This window comes from Mustela erminea, chromosome 14 (assembly GCF_009829155.1).
Source record: "Mustela erminea isolate mMusErm1 chromosome 14, mMusErm1.Pri, whole genome shotgun sequence".
Taxonomy (NCBI): Eukaryota; Metazoa; Chordata; class Mammalia; order Carnivora; family Mustelidae; genus Mustela; species Mustela erminea.
In genome coordinates, this window is record NC_045627.1 from 66,829,475 (window position 1) to 66,853,334 (window position 23,860).

At 50.9% G+C, this 23,860-nt stretch overlaps 2 protein-coding genes across 3 annotated transcripts in view; one reads left to right on the plus strand and one right to left on the minus strand.

Moving 5' to 3' along the window:
- The window catches only part of PDCD11 (programmed cell death 11), a 41,706-nt gene extending 26,302 nt beyond the window's left edge, over positions 1-15,404 (plus strand). The window contains exons 21-36 of one of the 2 annotated variants that reach the window (XM_032311877.1): positions 363-425; positions 2,858-2,966; positions 4,358-4,447; positions 4,651-4,753; positions 5,193-5,370; positions 8,326-8,382; positions 8,904-9,026; positions 9,642-9,764; positions 10,187-10,487; positions 10,717-10,833; positions 11,525-11,674; positions 11,895-12,142; positions 12,836-13,004; positions 13,557-13,710; positions 14,174-14,339; positions 15,069-15,404. In XM_032311877.1, the coding sequence (XP_032167768.1) occupies positions 363-425; positions 2,858-2,966; positions 4,358-4,447; positions 4,651-4,753; positions 5,193-5,370; positions 8,326-8,382; positions 8,904-9,026; positions 9,642-9,764; positions 10,187-10,487; positions 10,717-10,833; positions 11,525-11,674; positions 11,895-12,142; positions 12,836-13,004; positions 13,557-13,710; positions 14,174-14,339; positions 15,069-15,240 (2,323 nt within the window). In that variant the 3' untranslated portion in view covers positions 15,241-15,404. The remainder of the gene's footprint in view (positions 1-362; positions 426-2,857; positions 2,967-4,357; positions 4,448-4,650; positions 4,754-5,192; positions 5,371-8,325; positions 8,383-8,903; positions 9,027-9,641; positions 9,765-10,186; positions 10,488-10,716; positions 10,834-11,524; positions 11,675-11,894; positions 12,143-12,835; positions 13,005-13,556; positions 13,711-14,173; positions 14,340-15,068) is intronic. The other variant, XM_032311878.1, reaches the window with a different exon arrangement.
- A 151-nt stretch (positions 15,405-15,555) lies between these two features.
- CALHM2 (calcium homeostasis modulator family member 2) lies at positions 15,556-21,544 on the minus strand. The gene is made up of 3 exons (XM_032313388.1): positions 21,374-21,544; positions 18,757-19,482; positions 15,556-17,968 (listed from the first exon to the last, which is right to left on the minus strand). The coding sequence occupies exons 2-3, from the start codon at positions 19,309-19,311 to the stop codon at positions 17,552-17,554; spliced, it is 972 nt and encodes a 323-aa protein (XP_032169279.1). The 5' UTR covers positions 19,312-19,482; positions 21,374-21,544; the 3' UTR covers positions 15,556-17,551.
- Positions 21,545-23,860: the final 2,316 nt, after the last annotated feature.

Below are 23,860 nucleotides of genomic sequence, written 5' to 3' on the forward strand. Positions count from 1 at the left end.
GGAATCTTTGCTGTACTAAGAAAAGCAAAATAATTCTTAGGCTATAATTTGCATATTAATTTCAGTTACTGTACTCTCTAGACCTCCGTTTCCTTACTTTAGAGTAAGAGTTGGAGAATGTAGTCTATAAGGAAAATTCTACTCAGGGTTTAATAAGACAACGCTAAAGAGCAACTGCCCAGCATTTGCTGCTGAGAGAAGAGAGGAAGCCCTCAGGCCTGACACGTCACCAGTTGGCAGGCTGCCAGCGGAGCAGCGGGGCTTTTAAGCTGGGTTTCCTGGGAGTAGAGAGAAAGTCTGATCTCCAGATTATGGTGGTACAGAGAATAAGAGAAATGATTTGACATTATTTCTTTCTCCAGGTTTCTCCCAATAAGTCATCCCAGATTTATTCGAACCATTCCAGAGCTGAGTATCCGGCCAAGGTGAGAGGAACCCCAGTAGCATGGTCTCAGGGAAAGAGTGGGAGACTGAGTTCCTGCCAAGATTCTGCCAGCATTGTGACTTATTTTGCCTCTGTCTAGCTTGTCTTATTTCTCTAATAAGGATATTAGGCTCTGATAGGGCTAGGTAGAGGGATTATAAGAAACTTAATGTAAAAACTATATTTAGGGTTTAAAAGTCTGGTTGCAGTTCTCTTTGTCAGCACATAACAAAAAGGTACATTTTTGGTCTCAGTTCAATTTTTTGGAACTCAGTAATTCCAAAAATAAACCACATGTAGCCAAGAATACCCATTCTTTGAGTGTAGAGACTACTGCTCAGTGACTGGAATTTTAGGTCACGTTCTAGTGGATTTCAGAGAGGGGTGTTCAGTGAGGGATTCTGTGTGGAGGAAAAACTAGTTCCATTTCATGTTGGATCCAGTTTGGGATCTTTTTTTTTTTTTTTCATTTTTCTTATTTAGTGTAATACTTTCTAGATCCTTCCATGTTGTCACAAATGGCAAGATCTCATTCCTTTTTACCACTGAACTTCAGAGTAAGCCCTTTAGTTGCAGAATAGTGAGATTTGGTGGATGCACACACTCCTCTTTGTTTACTGTGTGGGTTCCTTGGTTTTGTCAATTTTGATCCTGATCCCCTCCAGTCTTTGTCATGACCTTTGTTGTAAGTCCACCAGATCTTCACCTGAGGTGTGATGCCTTATTTAATTAAGAGTTGGGGTCGGGTAGTTTCTTCAGGCTAAGGGGAGATAGGTCCAGGTAACAAGGGTTGGTTCTTCTGAGTCCTCCCTTCTTGGCTTGCAGATGGTTATCTTTGAGTGTCTTCATGTATTCTCTTTGTGTATATCTGTATCCCAGTCTCTTCCCTCATTTTGCTTTTTTGTTTTATTGTGGTTAAAACACAAAACATAAAATTACCCTCTTAACAGTTTTTAAGTTTGCATCACAGTGTTGTTGACTGTGTGCACATTATTGTAGAACAGATCCCCAGAACCTTTTCATCTTGCATGGCTGAAACTCTATACCCATAGAACAGCTCTCCATTTCTTATACCCCTTGCCTCCGGCAGCTGCCATTCTAACTTCTGTTTCTTGCATTTGATTACTTTAGATAACTCGTGTAAGTGGATCATGGTCAGTCCTTTTGGCTGGCTAGCTTCACTCAGCACAACATTCTGAAGGTTCATTACATAGTAGTATATAGCAGGATTCTCCTTCTTTTTAAAGGCACCGGGCTGGCTCAATCGTTAAGCGTCTGCCTTCGGCTCAGGTCATGGTACCAGGGTCCTGGGATCGAGCCCCACATTGAGGCTCTGCGGGAAGCCTGCTTCTCCCTCTCCCACTCCCCCTGCTTGTATACACACACACACACACACACACGCGCGCGCGCATGTATGTCTACAAAATTATTTTGTGTGGTTTCAAACTTCACATAAATGGCATGCTGTACTTAATATTTTGCAACTTGTTTTTTTCACTTAAAATTTTGTTTTTGAGATCTGCTTTTGTGTTTGTAGTTAAAATAGTAATTCATCTTATGAATGTGCCCAACTATATATATTCTCCAACCAATGGAGGATGTTTAAGGTGGTTTCCAGTTTTTCTCTATTATAAATAATGCCACAGGGAACATCTTGGAACTTGTTCCACTGTGTCTGTGCAAGGATTTCTGTAAGGTGGAATTTTCTGGGTTCTAAGGTGTATGCATTTTAACTTTACTAGTATATGAATGTTTCTGTTTTTCTGTATTCACCAGTGATTGCTATTATATGTGATAGTTTATTAGCATTACTTGTACTATTTTCTTGTTTAATTTTGTTTTAGAAATTACTTGGTAAGCTGGATGGGGAGGGAGTTCTGTGATTTTTTTTTTTTTTTTTTGAAGTGCGTTGTGACTGATAACCACATCCCCTTTTTGCTTTACTAAGCAGAAAGGCAGTAATAATTTCAAGGTAGCATAGGGGACAGAGCCCTGGATTTTTGAATCAGAGCCCTGACTTCAACTCCTGGTTTAATAGCATAAAATGAGTTTAATAATATCTACCCTGCTTCATGCACACGTAAGATTGTTGTCACATTCATTGAGAGATTATTTGGGAAAGTTCTGCAAACTGTAAAGCAATAGGTAAATAGTATTACAAAAGAAGTAGTAAAACAATGTTTTTTCCTAAATTTTTAAAGATTGTAGGCTGCCTACTTTATAGCTTGTTCATACCTAGGTGAATGAAGTGGAGGAGATAGCTGTCTTGCAGGTATTATGACCATTCCCCTTGGAGGAGAGAAATGGGCATGTGGGTGATGTGCATGAACATGGGGGGTACAGTCAATCCATGACGACGTCGGGGAGATGGTTTTAAGCTAGCAGCTGTATCCAGAGGTTGGCATACTCTTTCCATTGCTTTTCTGCCAACAGTGAGCTGGAGAAGGATGGCTGCACTGCTCTCAACACTCACTCTGTTAGCCCCTCAGAGAAGGTTAAACAGTACCAGGCTGGGCAGACGTTGATTTGTTTCTTGAAGAAGGTGAGTAGTGCACACTCTGCAGCGTGATGCTGTCCTTTTTCAGAAGAAAAAAAAGGGAGAAGCTGGAGACAACAGCCATTAGCACTTAACATTTGCTTCTGTTTGCTACCATGTTGGTTTGTGGGAGACCAGAAGCCTAACTGAGGAGCTGAAATTATGGCTTACGAAACACTTAGCAAGCAACTCACAGTTGAACATGTTTGTAGATCAATGATACGAAAGGGAAAGAAAAAACAGAGAGCAAGATTTAAAGTAAATGTGCTGTTGGAGTCTAGATTTTTGTCTTTCATAAAGTTCAGGTACAATGCAGAATACTATGTACCTGGGTGCCAGATTATTTGTTCTAGCCCCAGCTGGAACAGGTGTTCATGAAAGGGAGAAAGGGAAGCGATCAGTGAAAGCTGTACCAGTTGGAATATATCAGAGAGGAAGTTGGATTGGGCTTGACGTTGACAGATACCTCCTCTTCACTGCTGCCAGATTGTTCTTCCATAAGCATCTGGCTGAGGATGTCACTGATGCCCTTTAGTTAACTCTTGTGCCTTGGTGGGTTTCATAAACCTCTGGTGTCTTAGAGTGGTATTTAAAGCTTTTCATAATCTGACCTCATACACCTTGTGTACCAATCAGCCTGAAAACCTCCTCTTTCCCTTCTTGTCTTTATTTCTGTACTCAGAGTACCCTCTGTTCATTCCTATAACCCTTTAAGGCCCAGCACAGATACCCCCCAACCCCCTCGCCCCATATTCCTAGTTCTCCTATGTATTCCCGTAGCGCAGTGTGTTTCTACTGCTCTGGTTATTTGCACACTTGTTTGACTTACTCTTTGTAGACTATAATCTTGAAGGTAGGGGTTTGGCTTTTATTTATCACTATGATGCCATGTACATAGTGGCTGCATGATAAGTAGTTTGTTGAATTCACTTTGAAAAATGGGGCTGCATGTTTAGGGCAGGGCACTGTAAAGAGGAAAGAATCAAAATCTAAATTGATTTAGAAATCAGATGTTGAGCCCTGGAGAGAGGTGATTAAACCGTCACTCGGCAGAGCTGATCTTGGAGGAGTCTGCAGAGGTCAGTGGGATTGTTCCTGATGCTTGAGGACACTTCTGAGATCATTTTTGCCTCCTGATCAGTTGAGGCACCAAGAGGGATACATGGTTGGCTAGCCTAGCAGAGGCTCTGAGCCAGACTCTTGAGTGAAGTCTGTGAGAAATGGAGATTGGGCCGGGGCAGTGGGATGTAGGGGGTGGATTCCTGTCCCTTGGGAACAATGTAGGATTAGGACCCCTTCAGCCGTGCAGTTTTTAGGAGAGTCTTCTATTTTGATGAAGGGAAAAGAAGATGTTTGTATCCATCCCATTCTGTCTCTCCTCCTATGTTTTTCTCCAGTACAACGTGGTTAAGAAATGGCTCGAGGTGGAGATTGCTCCAGACATCCGGGGCAGGATTCCCTTGTTGCTCACCTCGCTCAGCTTCAAGGTCAGTGAGCTTGAGATCCCTGGAGAGCAAATCCAGGCTCCTAAGCTGGCCGTGTCTGGTGTGTGCATTGGGTACAAGGAACCATGTATGTACTTATCCAGGGATTGGTTTGGGACATACTTGGTATAGAGACTTAAATGCTAGTTTTGGGTAAATGACAGACCTTTTCTCCAAACATTAAAGGAATTTTCTTGTCCATCCAGGTTCTAAAACATCCAGATAAGAAGTTCCGGATTGGCCAGGCTCTGAAGGCTACTGTGGTTGGCCCAGATTCTTCCAAGGCTTTCTTGTGTCTCTCACTTATAGGTGTGGTGAAAAATGCTGCCTGGTCAGAGAAGGGAGAGGGTAGAAAGGACTGGGAAAGGGTCATCAGGTAGTGCCCAGGTTCAAGGATGCCTCTGGTATTGGAGTCCTCAGAAAGCTTACTGGGGCCTGTGTCTTCTGGGAACACTTTCTTCGGGGACTTTGTTCTCTGGCCTGTGTCAGTTTGCTGCTGTCTGAGTCACCTTTTCTGACTTGGTTGGTTTTCTCAAGTCTCTCAGAAGGGGTTGTCCACTACAAGGCCCTGAGATTTCCCCACTACATGGCATGGTAATGTGGGTGTTTATGATCGTTTTGGTCCACTCTGCCTAGATATCCCCAAGTCTGAGCAGCCTCTGACTTCCCCAGCCTGTGCTTGGCCAGTGTTCCAGCTTCTTTCTTCATTTGCCCTTCCCTGAGTCAGGTTTATTCTCCTACCTACCAGGTCCTCACAAGCTTGAGAAGGGGGAAGTGGCCATGGGCCGAGTGGTGAAGGTGACTCCCAAGGAGGGGCTGACTGTCTCCTTCCCCTTTGGGAAGATTGGAAGGGTCAGTGTATTTCACTTGAGTGACTCCTATTCAGAGACACCCCTGGAAGACTTCGTCCCCCAGAAGGTTGTCAGGTAGGCCTAGTTTGTTCAGTTTTTTGCTCTTCAGCTCTATGTGGGATTGTAGATTTCTTTTTTAAAAAAAATATGAATGTGGAGCGCTTGGGTGGCTCAGTGGGTTAAAACCTCTGCCTTCAGCTCAGGTCATGATCCCAGGGTCCTGGGATCGAGCCCCGCATTGGGCTCTCTGCTTCCTCCTCTCTCTCTGCCTGCTGTCTGCCTACTTGTGATCTCTGTCTGTCAAATAATAAATAAAATCTTTAAAAAAACAAAAAACAAAAAAATATGGATGTGATAGCTGATTTTGTACCAGAAGAAAATTGTAATAAAAAAGGAAAAGTTCTGTTGCTGCTCACTTTCTCTACCACTTTTCATCATTATATACCTTGGTTTCTATCTTTCAAGACTTTTACACACATGGAGGTATACTTTTTTTAATGTAATAATAGAATTCCATTTGATATATTCTGCAGCTTGCTTTTTTTCTCATAGCAGCTTATCATGGACTTTTTCTTTTCCTGTGCTAGTATATCTAAATTTATTGTTTTGTTGTTTTTTTTTTTTAAGATTTTATTTATTTACTTGACAGAGACACAGTGAGAGAGGGAGCACAAGCAGGGGGAGTGAGAGAGGGAGAAGCAGACTCCCCATTAAGCAGGGAGCCCAGTGTGGGGCTTGATCCCAGAATCCGGGGATCATGACCTGAGTCGAAAGCAGATGCTTAACAGCTGAGTCACCCAGGCACCCCTCTACCTTGTTCTTTTACCTTATTTTTAACATTTTTGTTCCATTATTTTTTTTTATCGTTATCTAAAACCTCTTTTGATGGACAATAATAATGAAGTGAATATCTTTGTGCATGTGTTTGGACACAAGTGAAAATGTATCGTGAAATATATTGCCAGAACTAAAATTGATGGGCCAAACGGCATTACACATTTTGCCAAAGTGCTCTCCAAAAAGACTTCTGATTTATATTCCTGCCATAAATATAACTGTTTCTTACACCCTTGCCAACAGTGGATGTTCTTAATTTTTAATCTAAGCTATTAAATAGCCAAAAATTGATCTCTCATTTTAAATTGCACTTCTCTTACTGGTCATTTTCCCTCTTTATTGGCAGTTTACATTTTTTCTGTGCTTTGCTTGTCTTGTTCTTTGGTTTGCTCATTTTTCTACTGGACCATTCATCTTTTTAATAAAAAAAATTGATCTGTACATGATTTCTGCAAAAAGAGACCTTTTGCAGTTGGGGTATTTTATGAACTATATTATGTGCACTAAAATGAGCCTGGTTTGGAGTTTTGTTTTTGTTTTTGATTTTTTAAGATTATTTATCTTAGCACGAGTGAGGGGAGGAGCAGAGAGAGGGAGAGAAGCAGTCTCCCCGCTGAGTATGGAGCCTGACTTCACAACCTGAGCCAAAACCAAGAGTCGGATGCTCAACAGACTGAGCCACCCAGGTGCCCCCAGTTCAGAGTTTTAAAGTTATTTTCCAGGGTGAATAAATTAGCATTGAAGAGGCAGGCTTTAGCATGATACTGTACAGACTTCAGAGAATCCAGGTTGGCTGGCAGTAGAGTGAGAAGCCTTGAGGAGAGAGGGAGGAAAGTTGTAATGTTCTTTCCCACTTCAAGTATCCCAGCCGCCAGCACCTGCCTAATAAACCCACCACCACTTATCAGAGCTGAACAGCACAGAGATATCCAGGGCCTGGGTGAAGAAAAGGAACACATCTGAGAAATCCATGATTGTCTTTGCTTTGTCTCTTTGAGGCTTAAAAATGTGGTTGTGGGGTTCCTTTGGGTCGGGTCATGATCCTTGGGTCCCGGGATTGAATCCCACATCGGGCTCCCTGCTTGGCAGGGAGTCTGCTTCTCCCTGTGATGGCGCCCCTACCGCGCCATGCTCGCTCGCTTGCTCTCGCTCGCTTTCATCTCTGTCTCAAATAAATAGATAAAAATCTTTTAAAAAATGTGGTTGTGGCTTTTAGCAAAATTTTCATTTTATTTTTTAAAGATTTTATTTATTTGACAGAGTGAGAGAGAGTATATGTGCTCACAAGCAGGGGAAGTGGCGGTGAGAGGGAGAAATAGGCTCCCTTCTGAGCAGGGAGCCCAATGCAGGGCTCAATCCTAGGACCTTGGGATCATGACCTGAGTGAAGGCAGATACTTAACCGACTGAGCCACCCAGGTGCCCCAAAATATTTACTTTAAATATATTTTATTGTAGCCAAATCTGTGAGTTGTATTCAATTATGCTATCTGTCTAATGTGGGTAATAAACTAATTGCCTAAAGGTAGATGATCCCTAAGGTCCTTCCTGCTTTAGGGGCTAGGAGGCAGGAAAAATTTGGGACTATTGTCATGGGAAAAATTTGGACTGTTGCTGAATTTCTTTCCACTGCTATGATTCAATACTTTGAAATTGTGACTTTGCATTGCCAAGTGCTGTTTTTGGAGAAAAAAGTTTGGAAACCTAACCAAAGAGTAAACCTTGCTTTCCCTCCTTGGAAGCCTCCCCTGCTCAGGCCTCAATGATCTGTTTCCTCTGATCTGCTGTCACGAACCTGCTCTAGGACCTAGGTCATCCCCTGGTTACAGTTCCCAGTGGTTAGTGGCTAAGACTGCACACCACTGGGATCCAACATCAGGCTGGTGTCACCTCCTCTGGGTACCCATGTGGTTCTGTGTGTCTTCCCAAGGGATCCATGCCTCCTTCATTTTCTTCTCCCAGCACCTTTCTTGGGTAAGAAGACTAGGTAGTGAGAGGCTAGTAAACTGAGGCCCAGAGAGGTGACTTGTCCAGAGTCCCTCAGCACATTCTCAACAGAATGAAGAACAGAGCCCAGGTGTCCTGTCTCCTCACTCTGGCCTGTTGGTCAGCCTTGTGGAGAGGAAGCTCCAGCGTTCTGCTGTCTCCTGGGATGCTGAAAAGTCAGCATCTCGTTTTCCGGCTCTCATTCCAGGTGTTACGTCCTGGCTACTACAGGCCATGTATTGACTCTGTCACTGCGATCGTCCAGGTGAGTGTCTGTGGTCGGGAAGAGAAGGGCATGGAAGAGAGGCTAGGCTTCATAGACCTGACACAGAACTTGGGGCTTCCCCCCTTTCTTCTCTGCTCGTGCACTTTCTACCTGGCCCTGTTTATCCAGAAAAGCTGCAGGCATTCACATTGCTAGAAGAACCTGTTAGCGCAGACTCTTGTTGCCCAGGGCAAGGTTCAGACATCTGAATGAGTTGTTCAAGGTGGCCATCCAGTGACCCCGGTGAGGGGAGATGGTCCAACCCCTGGGTTCCATAGTTCATGGCTTGTGTCATGGAATGATTGGCCTGAAGTCAGCCTGTTCTGTGGTTAGAAATGAATGTTTTTGAGGCCAAGTCCTGACAGGAATTCAGAAGAGAGTATGGCTGGGCTCTGAAGGTATAAGCTTTTGGACGGGTCCAGAGTCGCATTCTTATATGTAGACTTTACGCAAATGAGTAGGGGGTGAGAGTGGGGAAGGGAGGGTTGGAGGACATGTACATAAGCCTTTTATTCCTTTAGGACAAACCCGAAGACGAAGAGCAAAATAACTGATCCTGAGATCAACTCCATCCGGGACATTCAGGAAGGGCAGCTCCTGAGGGGCTATGTGAAGTCTGTCCAGCCGCATGGCGTGCTCTTCCGGTGAGTGAGGTGGCGCTTGGTGGGCCTGATGTGAGCGCCATCCCCCCACCCCCGGGCCTGTTCTGGTCCTTGTCTGTGGCGTTACTTGGTCGCTTTCTCTGAAGAAGATAGAAAGGAAAAGGGAGGCTGAGTTCCCATCAGTTTATTAAAATTCTGAGATGTCTTTAGACTTTAAAAAAAGTTTTGAATTATTTTTATTGGTGTTTCGGACAAAGAGCATGGCATATTCTGTTTCAATTTTAAATATATTTGGATTTTCTTTGGTTTAGTATTTGATCGTGATTGGTAAATGTTCTGTGAAATTACGTAGCATTCACAGCCAGTAGGGAGCAGAGCCTTTTCTGCCACAGCTTCGTCATTTTCATCTTCTCCAGCCGTTGAGACTCATGCGTTCTGGTGTTCTGGTGTGGGGTGGGAGACTCCCTTCAGTCCCTTTATTATACCTCGTAACTGTTGCTGTTTTACAAAGCTCTCTGTATCCTTTTGAGTGCCGGGAACGTCTGTCTGTCCTAAATCCTTGTCACAACTTGGATCCCTGGGAAAGTGGAGGCACTAGGCTAGGCTGGGACTCTTGCTGTATTTATGATCACAGGACCCTTGTCTCTCTCCTGTCAGCCTTGGCCCCTCTGTTGTGGGTTTGGCCCGATATCCGTATGTCTCCCAGTACAGTCCATCTGACAAAGCCCTTTACAACAAACACGTCCCGGAAGGGAAGCTGCTCACAGCCAAGGTCCTGAGGTAGGTGTCTCCCCTGCCGCACCCTGCCCTGCACCCCCTTGTTTCCCTGGGAGCCCTGGGAGGAGATTCAGAGGTAAACTAGACACAATGCCTGGGGGGGGGGGTGGTACAGTGTTCACATGAACACAGCCCCATTGTTTGGAGCCTTCTACCTCAGCCCTAGTCTTGGCTTCTGAAAGCTGATGCGGAGACTTTTCTGTGCATAGGCAGTTGTTGTTGGGGACAGAGTAAGGGAACATCGCAGCTGCCCCCTGTATTTCACTGTTCAGCCTGATAAAATGTGGAGGTCGTTCTGAAGAATACTGAACGGATTCCAAGGCAGGGGGTGCCGGGCCCAGAAAACTGGGCTGCTCAAGAGAGGAAGGCCTGGGCTACTTGATGTGTTTGTTGTCGTCATTGTCCTCCCTCCCTCCCTGTTGTAGCCTAAACCGTGAGAAGAACCTGGTAGAGCTCTCGTTCCTCCCTGATGACACTGGGAAGCCGGACGTGTTTCCTGCCTCCCTAGGACTGCCACTTCTAAAACAAGAGGAGAGAGAAAGGGAGGCAGCAGAGAAAGAGCACAAAGGAGAAGAAGAGAAGAAGAAGAATCAGAAAAGGAAAAGGAAGAGGAACCAGGAGGGGCCAGAGGAGGCACAACCGTCTGGCCAGGAGAAGAGTGAGGCCCAGAAACCGCAGGCAGAGAAGCGGGGCAGGCGGCGGCGCCGGGAGTCTGCAAGCGAGCAGGTGAGTCCCTCAGGGAGGGCGGCCCCCTCACGGGACTGTGCTTCACAGCCAGCCGGCCAGCCAAGTAGCCTTCTCTTGGACTGAGAGCCGTGTGAGTTCGGAGCTGGGCCCTGGGGGGTGCCAGGAGGGGCAGGGGGAGGGCATGGCCCTGGGCTGCCTGTGGGTTCTCCGGGGCAGGAGGGCGGCTCGCCATCTCTCCCCCACCCCGCCCCTGCCCCGTTGACCTCAGGAAAGAGTGAACAAGAAGCAGAAGAAAGTTGCTCCCTCAGAGGAGGATGACAGCGGTGTTGAAGTGTACTATCGGGAGGGAGAAGAGGAGGTGGAGGAGATGAGTGTGCTGCCCAAGGTGAGGGACCGCGCTGACGGGGAGAGGACAGGCTGTGCTGGGGAGGGAGGTCCTTGGCCTGAGAGCTGGGCAGTCTTCGGCTCGTCCTCTTCTCTCCCATGGCCTAAGGCGGGGCTTCTAGGTCTTCACTTGGTCATTAGCATCCTGAGTTCGAGACCCTACTTTACCCAAGGAGTGGGCTGCATAAAATAAATTCTCATCAGTGTTTGTTGAGTAGAGTGGAATTAAATCAGTGGGGTAGGCAAATAAAGGCTTAACCTCTTTGAGCCTGTATCTCCCTCTGAAAGATGAGGACGGTACCATTTGGACAGAGGCCTGACTGTGGAAGGGCTGCCCAGACGTTAGGTACTCATATTCCTACACCCTTGGGACGCCCGTCCCAGCTCTGCTCTCACGTTATACGCATATGGTACTTCATACAAGAACGTACGTAGGAATACGCATACGTATGAGATTTTTAAAATTTGTCTTTACATACGTATGTTTTATAAGCTTGTTTCCTAAATTAACTTAATTATAAGGAAATCTTTTACATCACTGCTATGTAGTTTCTCCAGCAGAGTGGGCCTGGCATAGCCTGGCCCTGGGCGGAGAGGAAGGTCCCTGGGTATGGTGGGGGCCCTGGCTCCTCGGCGGAACAGGGTACAGCCCGAGCTGAGTGCTTTCCTCACACACCTCTGTGATCCTTCAGGGGAAGCCGACCAGGCCAGCAGAAGCGCCCCGGCTCCAGCTGTCCTCTGGTTTCGTTTGGGACGTGGGACTAGACTCTCTGACCCCGGCATTACCACCTCGAGGAGACAGCTCAGACAGCGAGGAGGACGACGAGCCGCAGCAGGCCACGGTGGCGTATTTTGCAGGGCTTTGTCCTTTAGCAGGGACCCCTGGGTGCCAGTCTCCTTTGGTCTGTCCAGACCTGAGTGTCCTTCTGACGGAGCAGGGCAGTCTCAGGCCTGTGAGCAATCCTGGGGCTCACAGACCGCCCTGTCAGCTCTGGCTTCCAGCACAGACCGCCTTAGTGGCCTGGGGAGCAGGTTACTCACGAGTTTTTGTGCTTTCCGTAGCAGAAGAAGAGCAAGAAGGAAAGGCTGCTGGAGAAGCAGAAGGCAGAGAAAGAGCTGTCCCGCATCGAGGAGGCTCTCATGGATCCTGGGCGACAGCCAGAGTCAGCGGATGATTTTGACCGCCTCCTGCTTAGCTCCCCCAACAGCTCCATCCTGTGGCTACAGTACATGGCCTTCCACCTGCAGGCCACGGAAATCGAGAAGGCCCGGGCCGTGGCCGAGAGGGCTCTCAAGACCATTTCCTTCAGGTCTTGGCTTGGCCCTTTGCTTGGGTAGGGGGTGGCTCTTGACAGGGAGGTGTCTTCCCGCGCTGCTGGCCTTGTCGCCTGCAGACCGTTTCCTCCTCAGGAGGCCGACAGCAGATTGGCTCGCTGCCATCAGCACCCGTGGGTTTTCAGGCTTCGGCTCCTAGCGAAACAGATCTGCTCGTTTATATTTTATAGTCCTCTTCACTGAGGTAGTGAAGGGTGACACTTACAGGAATCCCTGTGCTTAGATAAGGTGCCCAACTTGGAACAGAAGTAGAACAGGGACAATGCCTATGCACAGGTGGGTGCAGACACTCGGTAGCCACGTGCCAGGCACAGGGTTTCCTGACAGCTGAGAGGAGGGTCGGCAAGTCTTTGCTTCGTTCTCTTAGTTTGGAGACAAAACCAGACCAGAGATTCTGTTCCTTTCTGGCCAGACCTTGAGCCAGGTTAAAATTTCGTGGGCTTCCTTTTTCGGAGTGGAGGCAGACACCAGGGAAGCCCAGCAGTCAGGGCCGGGGGTGCCTGCTTCCGTGAGAGCTGCATCGGAGGCCACGGGCTCACTTGAGGGCGGGAGCTGAGGATGTGGATGGAGCCTGCGAAGGAAGAAATATTTCCAGGCAGCATCCCTGGGTAGTGTGCAGGCTTCCTTGGGCCGAGGTGATGGAGCTCATGTGCGGACTCTCCCTCCAGAGAGGAGCAGGAGAAGCTGAACGTGTGGGTGGCGCTGCTGAATCTAGAAAACATGTACGGCTCTCAGGAGTCACTGACCAAGGTCTTCGAGCGGGCCGTGCAGTACAACGAGCCTCTCAAGGTCTTTCTCCATCTGGCTGACATCTACGCCAAGTCAGAGAAATTCCAGGTAGGAGTCTGGGCCAGGCGGCCCACTGTCAGGCCGTCCTCGGCAACTCGGAAACCAATTCCTGGGAAGTCCAGGGAGTCTTCCACACAGGCTTGCTCCGTGACCTCTGGGCCCCAACTTGTTCATCTTCCAAGTGCGAGGAGTCCTTTCCTCCCACATCTGCTTTAGGAAGGCAGGGCGAGGATGAGGGAAGGAGAGGGGACAGTGGACCCCTGTCGTGTATCTCGTGGGCATACAGCCACAAGGCAGCAGCTCAGCCACATGTCCCTTTTCCGTCTCTCCTCTTCTCCCTTGGCACTCTCATGTTCTTCTACTCTTACGACCTCCATACAGCACAGGATTAGTAGGCAGACTCCCTACCCTGTCAGGCCCTTTCTGTGCTCTCCCCACCTCTGGGAACCTGCCTGCTTTCCTCAGGATCTAGAGTTGCGCCTACTTAGTGACCAGAGTCTGAGGCCACGTTTAGCCTCTCGTGAGCGTACTAGTCTGTCATTTGTTGTTCTCCCTGTCTCAGTTGTTGCCCCCTCTGTCATATCACACTTCATATCACAGGAAGCTGGTGAACTCTACAACCGGATGCTGAAGCGGTTCAGGCAGGAGAAAGCTGTCTGGATCAAATATGGCGCCTTTCTTCTGCGGAGGGGCCAGGCTGTGGCCAGTCACCGTGTGATGCAGCGAGCTCTCGAGTGTCTGCCCATTAAAGAGCGTGAGTGCTCATCTCTAGCCTCCAGCCCCATTCCTGGTCACATTATGCTCTGTGATATCTGGGTGTAGGGATTGGAGGTTTTCTCATCTGAGGGTGGTGTGGTATTAGGAAAGCCTGGTGGAGGGCATGGATCTCACTGTTGATTATATGCTCATGAACATCACATGTGTTGCATTTCAAATGCTAAACTTTTAGAGATGGAGGAACAAAAAATAATTAGTGCTGATTTTGTTGCCCCTGCCCCATCTCCTTTCTGAGCCCAGAAAGTGGGGTGTCTGCAGTGGGAGTCCTACATCAGTGCCCATTTGTGTATTTGGCCCCAAACTTTCCCAGTATTCACTTGTCATCACCTAGGTCTTGGAACCTATGAATAGGGAGTCAGGAGTCAGACTGTCCGTGCAGCACGTTATGCTGTGGGGAGGGGTCTCTCTGCTTTGTGTGTCTGAGCTGTCTCTCCCTGCAGACGTGGATGTGATTGCCAAGTTTGCCCAGCTGGAGTTCCAGCTGGGGGATGCGGAACGGGCCAAAGCCATTTTTGAGAACACACTGAGCACCTACCCGAAGCGCACTGACGTCTGGTCGGTTTACATCGACATGACCATTAAGCATGGCAGCCAGAAGGAAGTCCGGTGAGAGGCAAAGACAGGCCAGGGCTGAATTAACTCTGAAAGGTTGAGGATGTGGGCCAAGTGGATGAGTTTTACCCCCTGGAATCTTCCAGTATTCCCAGTTCTCTCACTGACTGGTAGAACAGCTTTGACATGACATACCAGGCCCTGTGGTACTCATTTTTCGACTTGTTTTGCTGCTTCAAGAGCCAGCCTCTGGTCTGTGTCTGGAGTCTTGGGTGGGCAGTAGGCTGGCCCTGGTGTGGGGGTCAGAAGACTTGGGTTTCCCACATTCATTGAGCCTGGCTCTTGTGGTAGAGAATGGTCACAGGCTTGCTGTTGTCACCTGCATCCCCAAAGGGGCAGAGAGGGTTAGAGACAGGTGGACTGAGGTCCCAAAAGAACTAGTGCCTTGGCGAAGCCCATCAGTGAGTTTGAAGCAGAGCTCTTGTCACAGATCCCTACCTTGTGTATATCCCCATCCCAGCAGCTTTGTCCTGACTCACTGTGTGACTTCAGGCCAGTAAGTCCTTTTAACACCCGTGAGTGTCTGTCTGATCTGGAAAGTGAGGGTGGCAGTCTCTCTTCCCATGGACACCTTAGGAGTTAAGATGGTAGTAAATGTAAAGGTAGGAGTGAGGGTGCTGGGGAACAGGGGGCCTGGCTGCAGAGCCGCAGGGCAAGTAACGAAAACTAGTCAGCGGTCAAGTGGCCGGGGGCAGGAGGCAAATGCTGCCTTGTTTTTCACAGGGACATCTTTGAACGGGTCATTCATCTCAGCCTGGCCCCCAAGCGAATGAAATTCTTCTTCAAGCGCTACCTGGACTATGAGAAACAACATGGCACTGAGAAGGACGTGCAGGCAGTAAAGGCGAAGGCCCTGGAATATGTGGAAGCTAAGAGCTCCGTGTTGGAGGACTAGTGGCCAAGCTAGCCTTGGATGACCACATCAGCATTGAGCCAGCCTGCCTGAATCTCGGGCTGGAAAACTGTGTTGCCTGAGGACTCTTATTTAAATGTTGCTTTTTCTGCAGCAACTTTATGGTAATCCTGTCAGGATGAAAAAGAATTTGAGCTTTCCTATAATTCCTTTTTGCATGTTTTATTTTAGTATTGCTTTATTTCATCCCCCCCCCCCCTTTTTTAGAACAAGAGAGAGAAAGCACATACGAGGGGGAAGGGGCAGAGGGAGAGAGAGAATCTCAAGCAGACTCACCGCTGAGCATGGAGCCCAACATGGGGCTCGATCTCACAGCCCCGAGATCATGAGCTGAAATCAGGGTCGGACGCTTAACTGACTAACCTACCCAGCTGCCCATTTTCCCTTTTTCCGAGGTTGCTATAAACAGCAGGCTCTTGCACTCCTAAAAGAGCAAAGACTCTCTCCCTCTTGGGGGTTTCCTGAGGGGGAGGAACGGAGGGGCTGACTCCTGACAATCTTGTGGTCAGGATCCCACTTTGGCCCTGGCAGCCTCTTGGTCCGCCAAAGAGAGTCAGCAGAACCCAGGGAGCGGGCCTTCTCCCCTAGGTCTCAGAATCTCTGGGCGTTCCCTCAACCTGAGCTCAGTCAGTTCTTGTGCCCTTTTATGGAGTACGTGAGGCTGGGACAGGAGAACAAAGGCAGACCCCTTTGGGGAGGACTACTGGGGAACCGGGCCATCTGAGAGGAAAGCCATAAGTATTAGCTTAAATTACCTGGTGGTGTTTCCTCCCAGGCTTACCAGGCCCTGATTATCTAAGGTCTTCAAGGAGGGTGTCTCATTTGTGAAATGGGGACAAAAAGTCCTACCTTGAAGAGTTGTTCTGTGGATGGAATGAGAGTGTACGTGTGCTGCCACAGGGCCTGTGGGTAGGAGGCTTGGTTAGGGTGTAGACTGCCATGCTGTGTGAGCTGGGAAGAACTGCCGGTTTCTCCTTGTGGCTCCTCTGGGAAGAGGTTGCTGGGTGGAGGGCATTGATTGGTTTGATGGTTTTCCTTGAGACTGGAGGGAATGGGGACAGGATGGGTCCCCTACACCCATACCTGCCTCTGACCCTTGTAAACTTCCTAGAAAGATGGACTCCGTCTCCTTTGATCGTAATAATCCTGTAAGTTTCAGAATTCTTGGACACCAGCGCAGACCCTGTAGTTGTTGAAGCCAGTTCCTGTTCAGCTTGGTCTTAAGGGGGTTAAATGTTTTCTTTGGCAGAGAGCTTCATGTGCCCTGAGAGCGGGAGAGCTTTTCCGTGGGAAGTGACTGGGTCGAATGCCAGGAAGCAGGACAGGGAGAGCATCAAAGGTTTTAGAGGTGGTGGAGGTGACCAGACAAGGGTGGGCGTGTGTGGGTGGGGGGAAAGGCCCAGCTGAGGCTGTCCTGGTTTTTTGGCGTTAGCACGGGCTGTAGGAGCCAGTCTGCCGTACTGAGTGTGCAATCTTCTGACTCATGAAATTGAAGCCAATTTTCCCTCTGAGAATGGCCAGGTTTCACCTCCTCAAATCAAATCAGATAACTGAGTCTAATTGTCAAGACATCGTCAGCCGTAGGGCCTTCCCAACACTTGGCTTTCTCCCTCCGCCCCATCCTCCCTCCCATCCATTTTGATCTCACCCAGGGTGTCTCTGTCCCCCACCCCTCCCACAAAGGAGATGGGATTCGGGCCTGTCTCCATGGCTACCAGCCTACTGTGGCATGGCCCATCCAATCATGCAGACACCAAGCTAGTGCTTTATGCTAAGAAAAACTTTATCAAAAATTTAAGTATATAAAATAAAGCCAGAGGTGGATGTTGGAGGGCATCTCCCGGCTGAGCGCCCCCGAGCCAGGTACCCACGTGCAATCACGTGTACGTTAACCACACAGTATCCTGTATGAGGCGTCTGCTGGTGAGCTTCCCTGTCCCCTGGCTCCGCTGGCCATGGCTGCCGAGGCTCGGGGTCCCGCCAGTAAAAGGACGTCTGCATCATAGTTACGGAAGGACCAGTTCTACAGAAGGGTCTTTTCTCCCAAGCTGTTAACTGAGTGGTTGCTGTTTGTTGGTGGGAGAAGGTATTTCTTCAGAGCTGGGGCCTTCCTGTTGGAGTGGACCCCGCTGTCTCCTCACTCTCCACACCCCGGGCTACTTTGTGCTCCTGGCTCCTGGCCCGTTTCCCTCCCAAGTGAAAAAAAATCCCCTTCTGATGCTGGTGGGAGCAGGCATGGAGTTCAGTTTGAGACCAAGTACCGTCCCCTGCAGAGAGGGTGGGGGCCGGATCCCTAGGAGGCGAGCGGGGCCATCTCCACGGTCTCGGGCGCTGCCCCGTTGCCCGTCAGACCCTGGGCCCACTTGTGCAGGCGGCTGTAGAGCGGGAGGCCCAGGTTCTCGCGGTACAGATAGACGCCGGTGATGGCGTTCCACTGCGGCCGAGGCTGTGTGCCTTCTACTGGGAACCTGGCCACCAGCTCTTCGTCCTCCTTGCTGAGCGCCACGAAGCCGAAGAAGCGGCGCACGTTGTTGGCAGCCAGTACCCGGGAGTGCACCTCCGCCGTGCGCTGGAAGAGCTGGTCCTCGCTGGTGCGGTACTGCGCCCAGTAGGCCTCCTGGCGGTAGCTGAGCGGCGAGCAGTAGTGCTTGAGGCACTTGGTCAGGAACACCAGGATGGCCACCACGCCGATGAGCAGCCACCCGAAGAGCTGGCCAGGGAAGGGGCAGGTTTGAGGAGGGGCAAGGGGCTGCCTGGACCCTCACCCGCCCCAGGAAGAAGCCGGACAAGCAGGTCAGAGGGTTTGGGCTGGGCTGATGCTGTGGGCCACACCCTCTGAGAGCATCTTCTCCCTCTCTGAGGGAAGCCAGCCCTTCCGGCTGGGATTCCACTCTGTCCTCACTCCTTCAAACTCACGCTCTGGTTTTGGGTTTTGTTTTTTAGAAAATCTTGGGCTCCTTCCTGTCCCCCGCGTGCCCTGCTGCGCTGAGGAGCACTTCCAGCTGTGTGTTCTGCCCAGGCCTCTGCCCCGACGGACCCGTGCTCCCTCAGAAGTGAGCCACGGCTGAGACTAGGATCAGGGCAGCAGCCGCCGCTTCCCGGCTCAGGGGACTCCCTGAGGTCAGCAACACCTGGGCTCCCTCAGTGCTGGGCTGGGGTCCTTCTGGGGATAGGAACTTGTCAACTCCTAGCTGACAGCAGATATTTCGTAAACTTACAGGGGCTCGTGCTCAATCTGGGACAAGTAGCGATGACTGGGATCAAGCCGAAGTCTGAGCCCGAAGAACGTTCCTTTAATGTTTAAAACTTGCCTCACCAAGTCCTAAGCCACAGGCTACCCAGCCCAGATACTGATGCTGATGACCTAGTGCTTTCCTGGAGACCCTAGCCCCCGAGGACTAGCTCTGGCTTCAACACTGGACCCCCTGCCCCCGGTACCTCCCCATCTGCCATAGCCTAGGGAAGAAGGAAGAGGAGCTTCCCCTTGCACAGCCTTACCTGGGACTCATACTTGAGCCTGCGGGTGACCTCCTCCCGGAAGCCCGACATGTTGGCAGGGCCCTCCCCGCAAGGGAACCTGGCCAGGATTTCGGCGGCATGGGCTGGTGGGAAGCCCTTCTCCCCGGCTGTGAGGGAGGACGGGTCCACAAACTCGCTGAGAGCACACACGTAGGCCTCACCTCGAAGCAGGGAGATGACAGACCAGGTGACGGGGGCCACAGCCGCACGGCCCAGGATGGAGCTGAGGAGGAGGAAGTTGGGGGCAGCCGAGCAGTTCTTGGTCCTCCGGTACTGGCACTCGGCGACTAGGTTCCAGGTGTGGTTGTTGAGGATGACCCCGATGAGGAAGAGCGCCAGGGCCGGCACACCGATGGCTGTCAGCCCATACAGGTAGTTGCGGGCGGGCGAGCAAGGGCAATGGAAAGCCACCACGGAGAACAGCTCCTGACTGCCCACTGTGCCCAGTGCCACCAGCCCATTAAAAATCATTACGTCCTTGCTCTTGAAGAAGAGTGATAGGAAGCGGAAGTTCTCTGCAATCAGGGCTGCCATGGTGCTGCGTCAGTGGCGGGGACCGTCGGCAAGGCTGGGGTTGGGGGAGACCAGGATCAATGGTTCCTGATGGTTCCTGATGGGACTAGGAGGGAATGGAGGCTGGTGGGTATCTGAAGGCAGGGCACGGTCTTGCCATTTTATCCCCTCCAGTGGCCAGCCTGGTGCTTCCTATAGGATAAAGGAAGCTGATAAATGTTTGCCTTGGAAAACTGAAAGGAATCGAGGGGATCCTGTATGGCCAAGCTAGTGAGAAAGGAGGAGGCTTGGGGAACCCTGGGACCTTGGGGACATGGTGACAGCTGCTCACTGAGTTCCCGCCGGGTGTCAGGTGCTTTCTATCCCTCACTACCCATCATCATGATCCCCCAGGGAGCTGCCCAGTCCTGTGTGCATAGAGGTGAGGGGCTTGCCCGGGACATAAAAGCGGCAGAGCTGAGATTCAGGCTCAGGTCCGTCTGCCTCAGGCACTTGGGTTCTTGTTAAAACCACAGGCTTCCCTTGCTGTCGGGATTAAGGATGGCCCTGTGGCGCCAGGGAAGGTGGGGTCCCGGTAGTGCTAGGGCGCTGAGGGACCTAGGACTATTGGGGGCTGTTTCCTCCAGGCCTCTAGCCCATGGGCACCCCAGCTGCAGTGGGTGTCCTGGGAGATAAGGGCATGGGTTTGCCTCAGTGGCATGGGGTGGTGTGGAGGAGAGAATCTCTGGTCAGTGCCCAACGAGGCACAGTGTCCCAGAGTTCATGAGAACTTTCCATTTTAGAGACCTCAGAGTCCAGACTGGTTTAGGAGATTCTGGCTGTCAATACATCCCATGACTTTTCTCTGGGTCTGTATCCTCATCCGTGAAAAGAGGATAAATCCTCCTGGCCCTTGGTCTCCCCGTAGGGATGCTGGCGGAAAAAGAAAGGGAATAAATGATGCCTGACCATTGTCCTCCGTGTGAGACCCTCCATTTCACCCTGTGAAGACTTTAGGGTGACTCCCAGAGGTGAGGCAGTGGGGACGATTCTCCTTCCTGCCAAGATCTGAGGCCTAAAGAGGAGAACACGCCTCACTTGAGGCCATGACAGCACGGAGGTGTCTGGGCAGGACTTCTGAGCCTAACCTAAGGAGGTTTGGGAAGCAGACAAGGGTGGGTCGAGCCAAGTGAGTCCTCTGTTTTCTTAGTCTCCGGCCCTTGCTCTGTGCTCATCTATGGGAGTCCTGGGGAACATTCCCTTCCCCACCCATTACCCCTGCCCTATGTAGCAGCCTGCTAGTGACAGAGAATGGAGGCCGAGGCTCGACCATTCCTCAGTTTGTTCGGCCGTGATCTGGGCTCCAGTGTGCCAGGAAGTGGGCTCCCTTTCTAGGCCCCACCCACACAAGCAGAGACACAGCCTGGGGTGTGGCCCATGTTCTCCCCATCTGGGGGATGAAAAGCAAAACTCCACAGCCAGAAGCAGCCAGGGAATGGAGGGATAGGATGGGCAGCAAACAGAGGTGGGGAGACCGGCCACATTTCCTTCTGTGCCTCTTTACGCCAGCAGTACCCCCCCCGCCCCACGCCAGTCTCTGCCAGTGTTGCCAGATGGGATGGGCAGAGCTCGGTGACCACGTGGGGAGCCAGGAGGAGGAGGGATCTGACTCTTCCTCCCAAGCCCAGGGCAGGGACTCCATCCTACACCCTGGGAAAGAGTTTGTAATGTTGCCAGGACTGAATGGGTTAAAGGCAGGCTCCTCTCTTCCTTTTCGCCTCTTGACTTCAGGGCTTCTCATGAGCTTTCATGGGGCCCTGGGTTCATAAACTGCCCAAAGTGGGGTACAAGATATCAGAACACAGAGGATGGTGAGCAGTGGAAGGATGAGGCCATCATCTGAGACTCCTGAAACATCTGGGCCTGGGTGGGACCTGCTACAACAGCAGTCAGGGCAAGAGACAAGACAGCCTGGAAGAGGGCCGCCCAGAGGAGCCTCAGTGAGAGGCCCTTCTCCCCAGGACAATCCCTTTGGGCAGCCTTGAGCAGTCCTGCCATGCTCCCCCTGTTGCCTGGCACGCCCCAGGGAGGGGCCCTTCCTTACCTGGGGCCAGCTGTGGTGCCAACCAGTGGCTCCAGCCTTAGCGGGGCGTAGGCCTGCAGGGTGGGCCCCCCAAGTGCTGCCGGCGCTGCCGTCCACGGGCTCCCTTGTGCTTTCTTCTGCATCAGAGTAGGAAGCTTGAGACCAGTAGGGCCTGGGGCCGGTGGTGTTTTCAAAGAAGTTTTTAAACTCCAGGGAAGCAGAGGAAAGAAACAGATGGAGCTCGTGCAGCAAGCCGCGAGTGGAAAAACAGCCTCCCTCCGGCGCCAGGCAGGGGAGGGCGGGCAGGGAGGGCGGTGCAAGAGGAGAGGAAGTTGGGCTGCCTGTTCAGCGGCCAGCGGCAGTGGCCCAGCCTGTGCCTGGCCTTGCCTTCCCCTCTGAGCCAGCTGCCCCGGCGGCCTGCACACCAGTGGGACCAGTTCCGGGGCCAGGCCGGGGGGCCTGCTGGGACATCCTGCCTGGGCCTGCCCTCCCTGTCAGTTTCAGGAGCACTCTCCATGCTGGATTCCCGCTGGACCCCAGCAGGGTTGGGGGGGGGGGGCATGCCATCAGACTGACGGGGAGCCCTAGTAGGATGCACGGCCAGGGCCTCTGCACCTTATTCTGGCTCTTCTCCCTCAGAGCCCTCCTGCCCCTGCCCATCCTCCTCCTGACTGCTGACTCTTCCGTCCATACTTCAGCTGACTCCCAGGTATTGCTTCCAATCTCAGGAGGGCTGGCAAGTGATTCTCTGAGGCCCTGTGGGCAGAGCTCTGGGTGGTGGGTGGAAATTACAACAAGGCAGGTTTGTTACCATCAGAGCTGCCCAGCCTGTCCCAGAAAGTGGTCATGAGCTCCCCATCCGTGGGCGTGTGCAAGCTGAGGCTGAAAAGTCATGGATCAAGAACGCTCTAGGGGAGAACCCTGTCCAGGGGCAGGCTCGATGACACCTATGATTAAGGGAGACCCCCAGTCTCCCGTCAGCTCTGCAAGACCTTGTGGTTCTAGGCTGGCGGGACTGCTCAGTGCCATGCTGGCCTCCCTGAGCTGTGCTTGTCACGGGCAGGGATGAAGGGAAAGACCAGTGTTTATTATCCAGGTCCTCCCATGTGCCAAACACCACTCCAGATTCTTCCTCCAAAGTTACCCTTTTTATTCTCACCATGCTTGTGAAAAGTGGGTCCTTTTAAAGTTCTATTTTACAGATAGACACACTGAGGTTTAGAGGGATTTGGTGAGGTCTTACTGCTCTAGTTCTTGAACCCCAATCTGCTTGACCCAAACCTTTGTTCTTTGACATTTGTACCTCCTGATATCCTGGGCTGGCTTTTCGCACTGGAAGCCCCTCCCCACCCACCAACAGAGACCTGGTTTCTATGCCTTTGAACCCTGTCCTCATTCAGGGTCTCGATGAAGTCCCACCCCCAGAGGAGCCCTCCAGCCTCTCCATCAGCCTCCTGGGCCTACAAGGCTCATCCTTCTCCCAAATAATGAAAGGAATGCAGACCAGGTCTCAGAAGTGGGAATGGAGGGAAGAATAGATGGGAAGAAGGGAAATCATGAAAACAAAGTTGCAGGAATCTACATTACATTAACCACCATGTACTTAGGGCCTGTTTTGTCCCACAAACTTCACACGCTTTGCCTATTTTCTGATTACAACAACACCATCAGGTAGGTGCCCTCATCCCCGTTATATAGATAGGGAAACTGAGGCACAGAAAAGGAAGCAATTGGCCTGAGGGACACTCTAAGTGGTAGTGGTAGAGCCAGCCTTTGACCCAATTCTCTCTCGTTCTGTCTGAGCTTTTTCCACTCTAGGCAGCTCCCCAACCCCACCCCTCCACCCTCATCCCTACCTCAGACCAAAGCATCTTAGTACTCTGGAGCCCCCTCCCCAAGGGGAGGGGTTTTGAGAAAATGGAAAGATACCAGCTTCTTTTCTTTTCTAAATGCCCAAGCTCTGGGGAGGTCTGATTTCCCTGAGACTGGGATGTGAAGGAGGCATTCAGGTGGTCTCCAAGGAGCCCTCCAAGGGAGGACGGTGTGGTCTGAATGTGTCCCCCCAGATTCATGTGCTGAATCTTAACTCCCCAAGGGGATGGCGTGAGGGGGTGGGGCCTTTGGGAAGTGCTTAATCAGGAGGGCAGAGCTTCATGAATGGGATCAGTGCCTGGAAAAGAGGCTCCAGGGAGCCCCCTGCCCCTTCTACCTGGGAGGACATGGTGAGAAGTCCCTGATTTAGAACCAGGAAGAGGGCCTCCATTAGAATGTGACCTTCACAGGACCATGATCTTGGACCTCCCGCCTCCAGAACTGGGAGAAGTTAAGTTTTGTTGTTTCTAAGCGACTCAGTCTGTGGTGTTCTGCTGTAGCAGCTTCACAAGGCTAAGACAGGAAGACTCTTGTGCTCGGGACTAAATAAATGTATAGTCCACTTGACAAGTGTTGAGTGGCCTCCATGTGACCACACGCTCTGGCTTCTGTTGAGTAGACCTAACTTCTGGCATG

Coding starts and splice junctions, on each gene's coding strand:
- CALHM2 (XM_032313388.1), bottom strand. CDS start 19,311: ATGGCAGCCCTGATTGCAGAGAACTTCCGCTTCCTATCACTCTTCTTC. Junction 17,969..18,756: donor GGCTCAAGTATGAGTCCCAG/GTAAGGCTGTGC, acceptor TTCCCTGGCCAG/CTCTTCGGGTGGCTGCTCAT.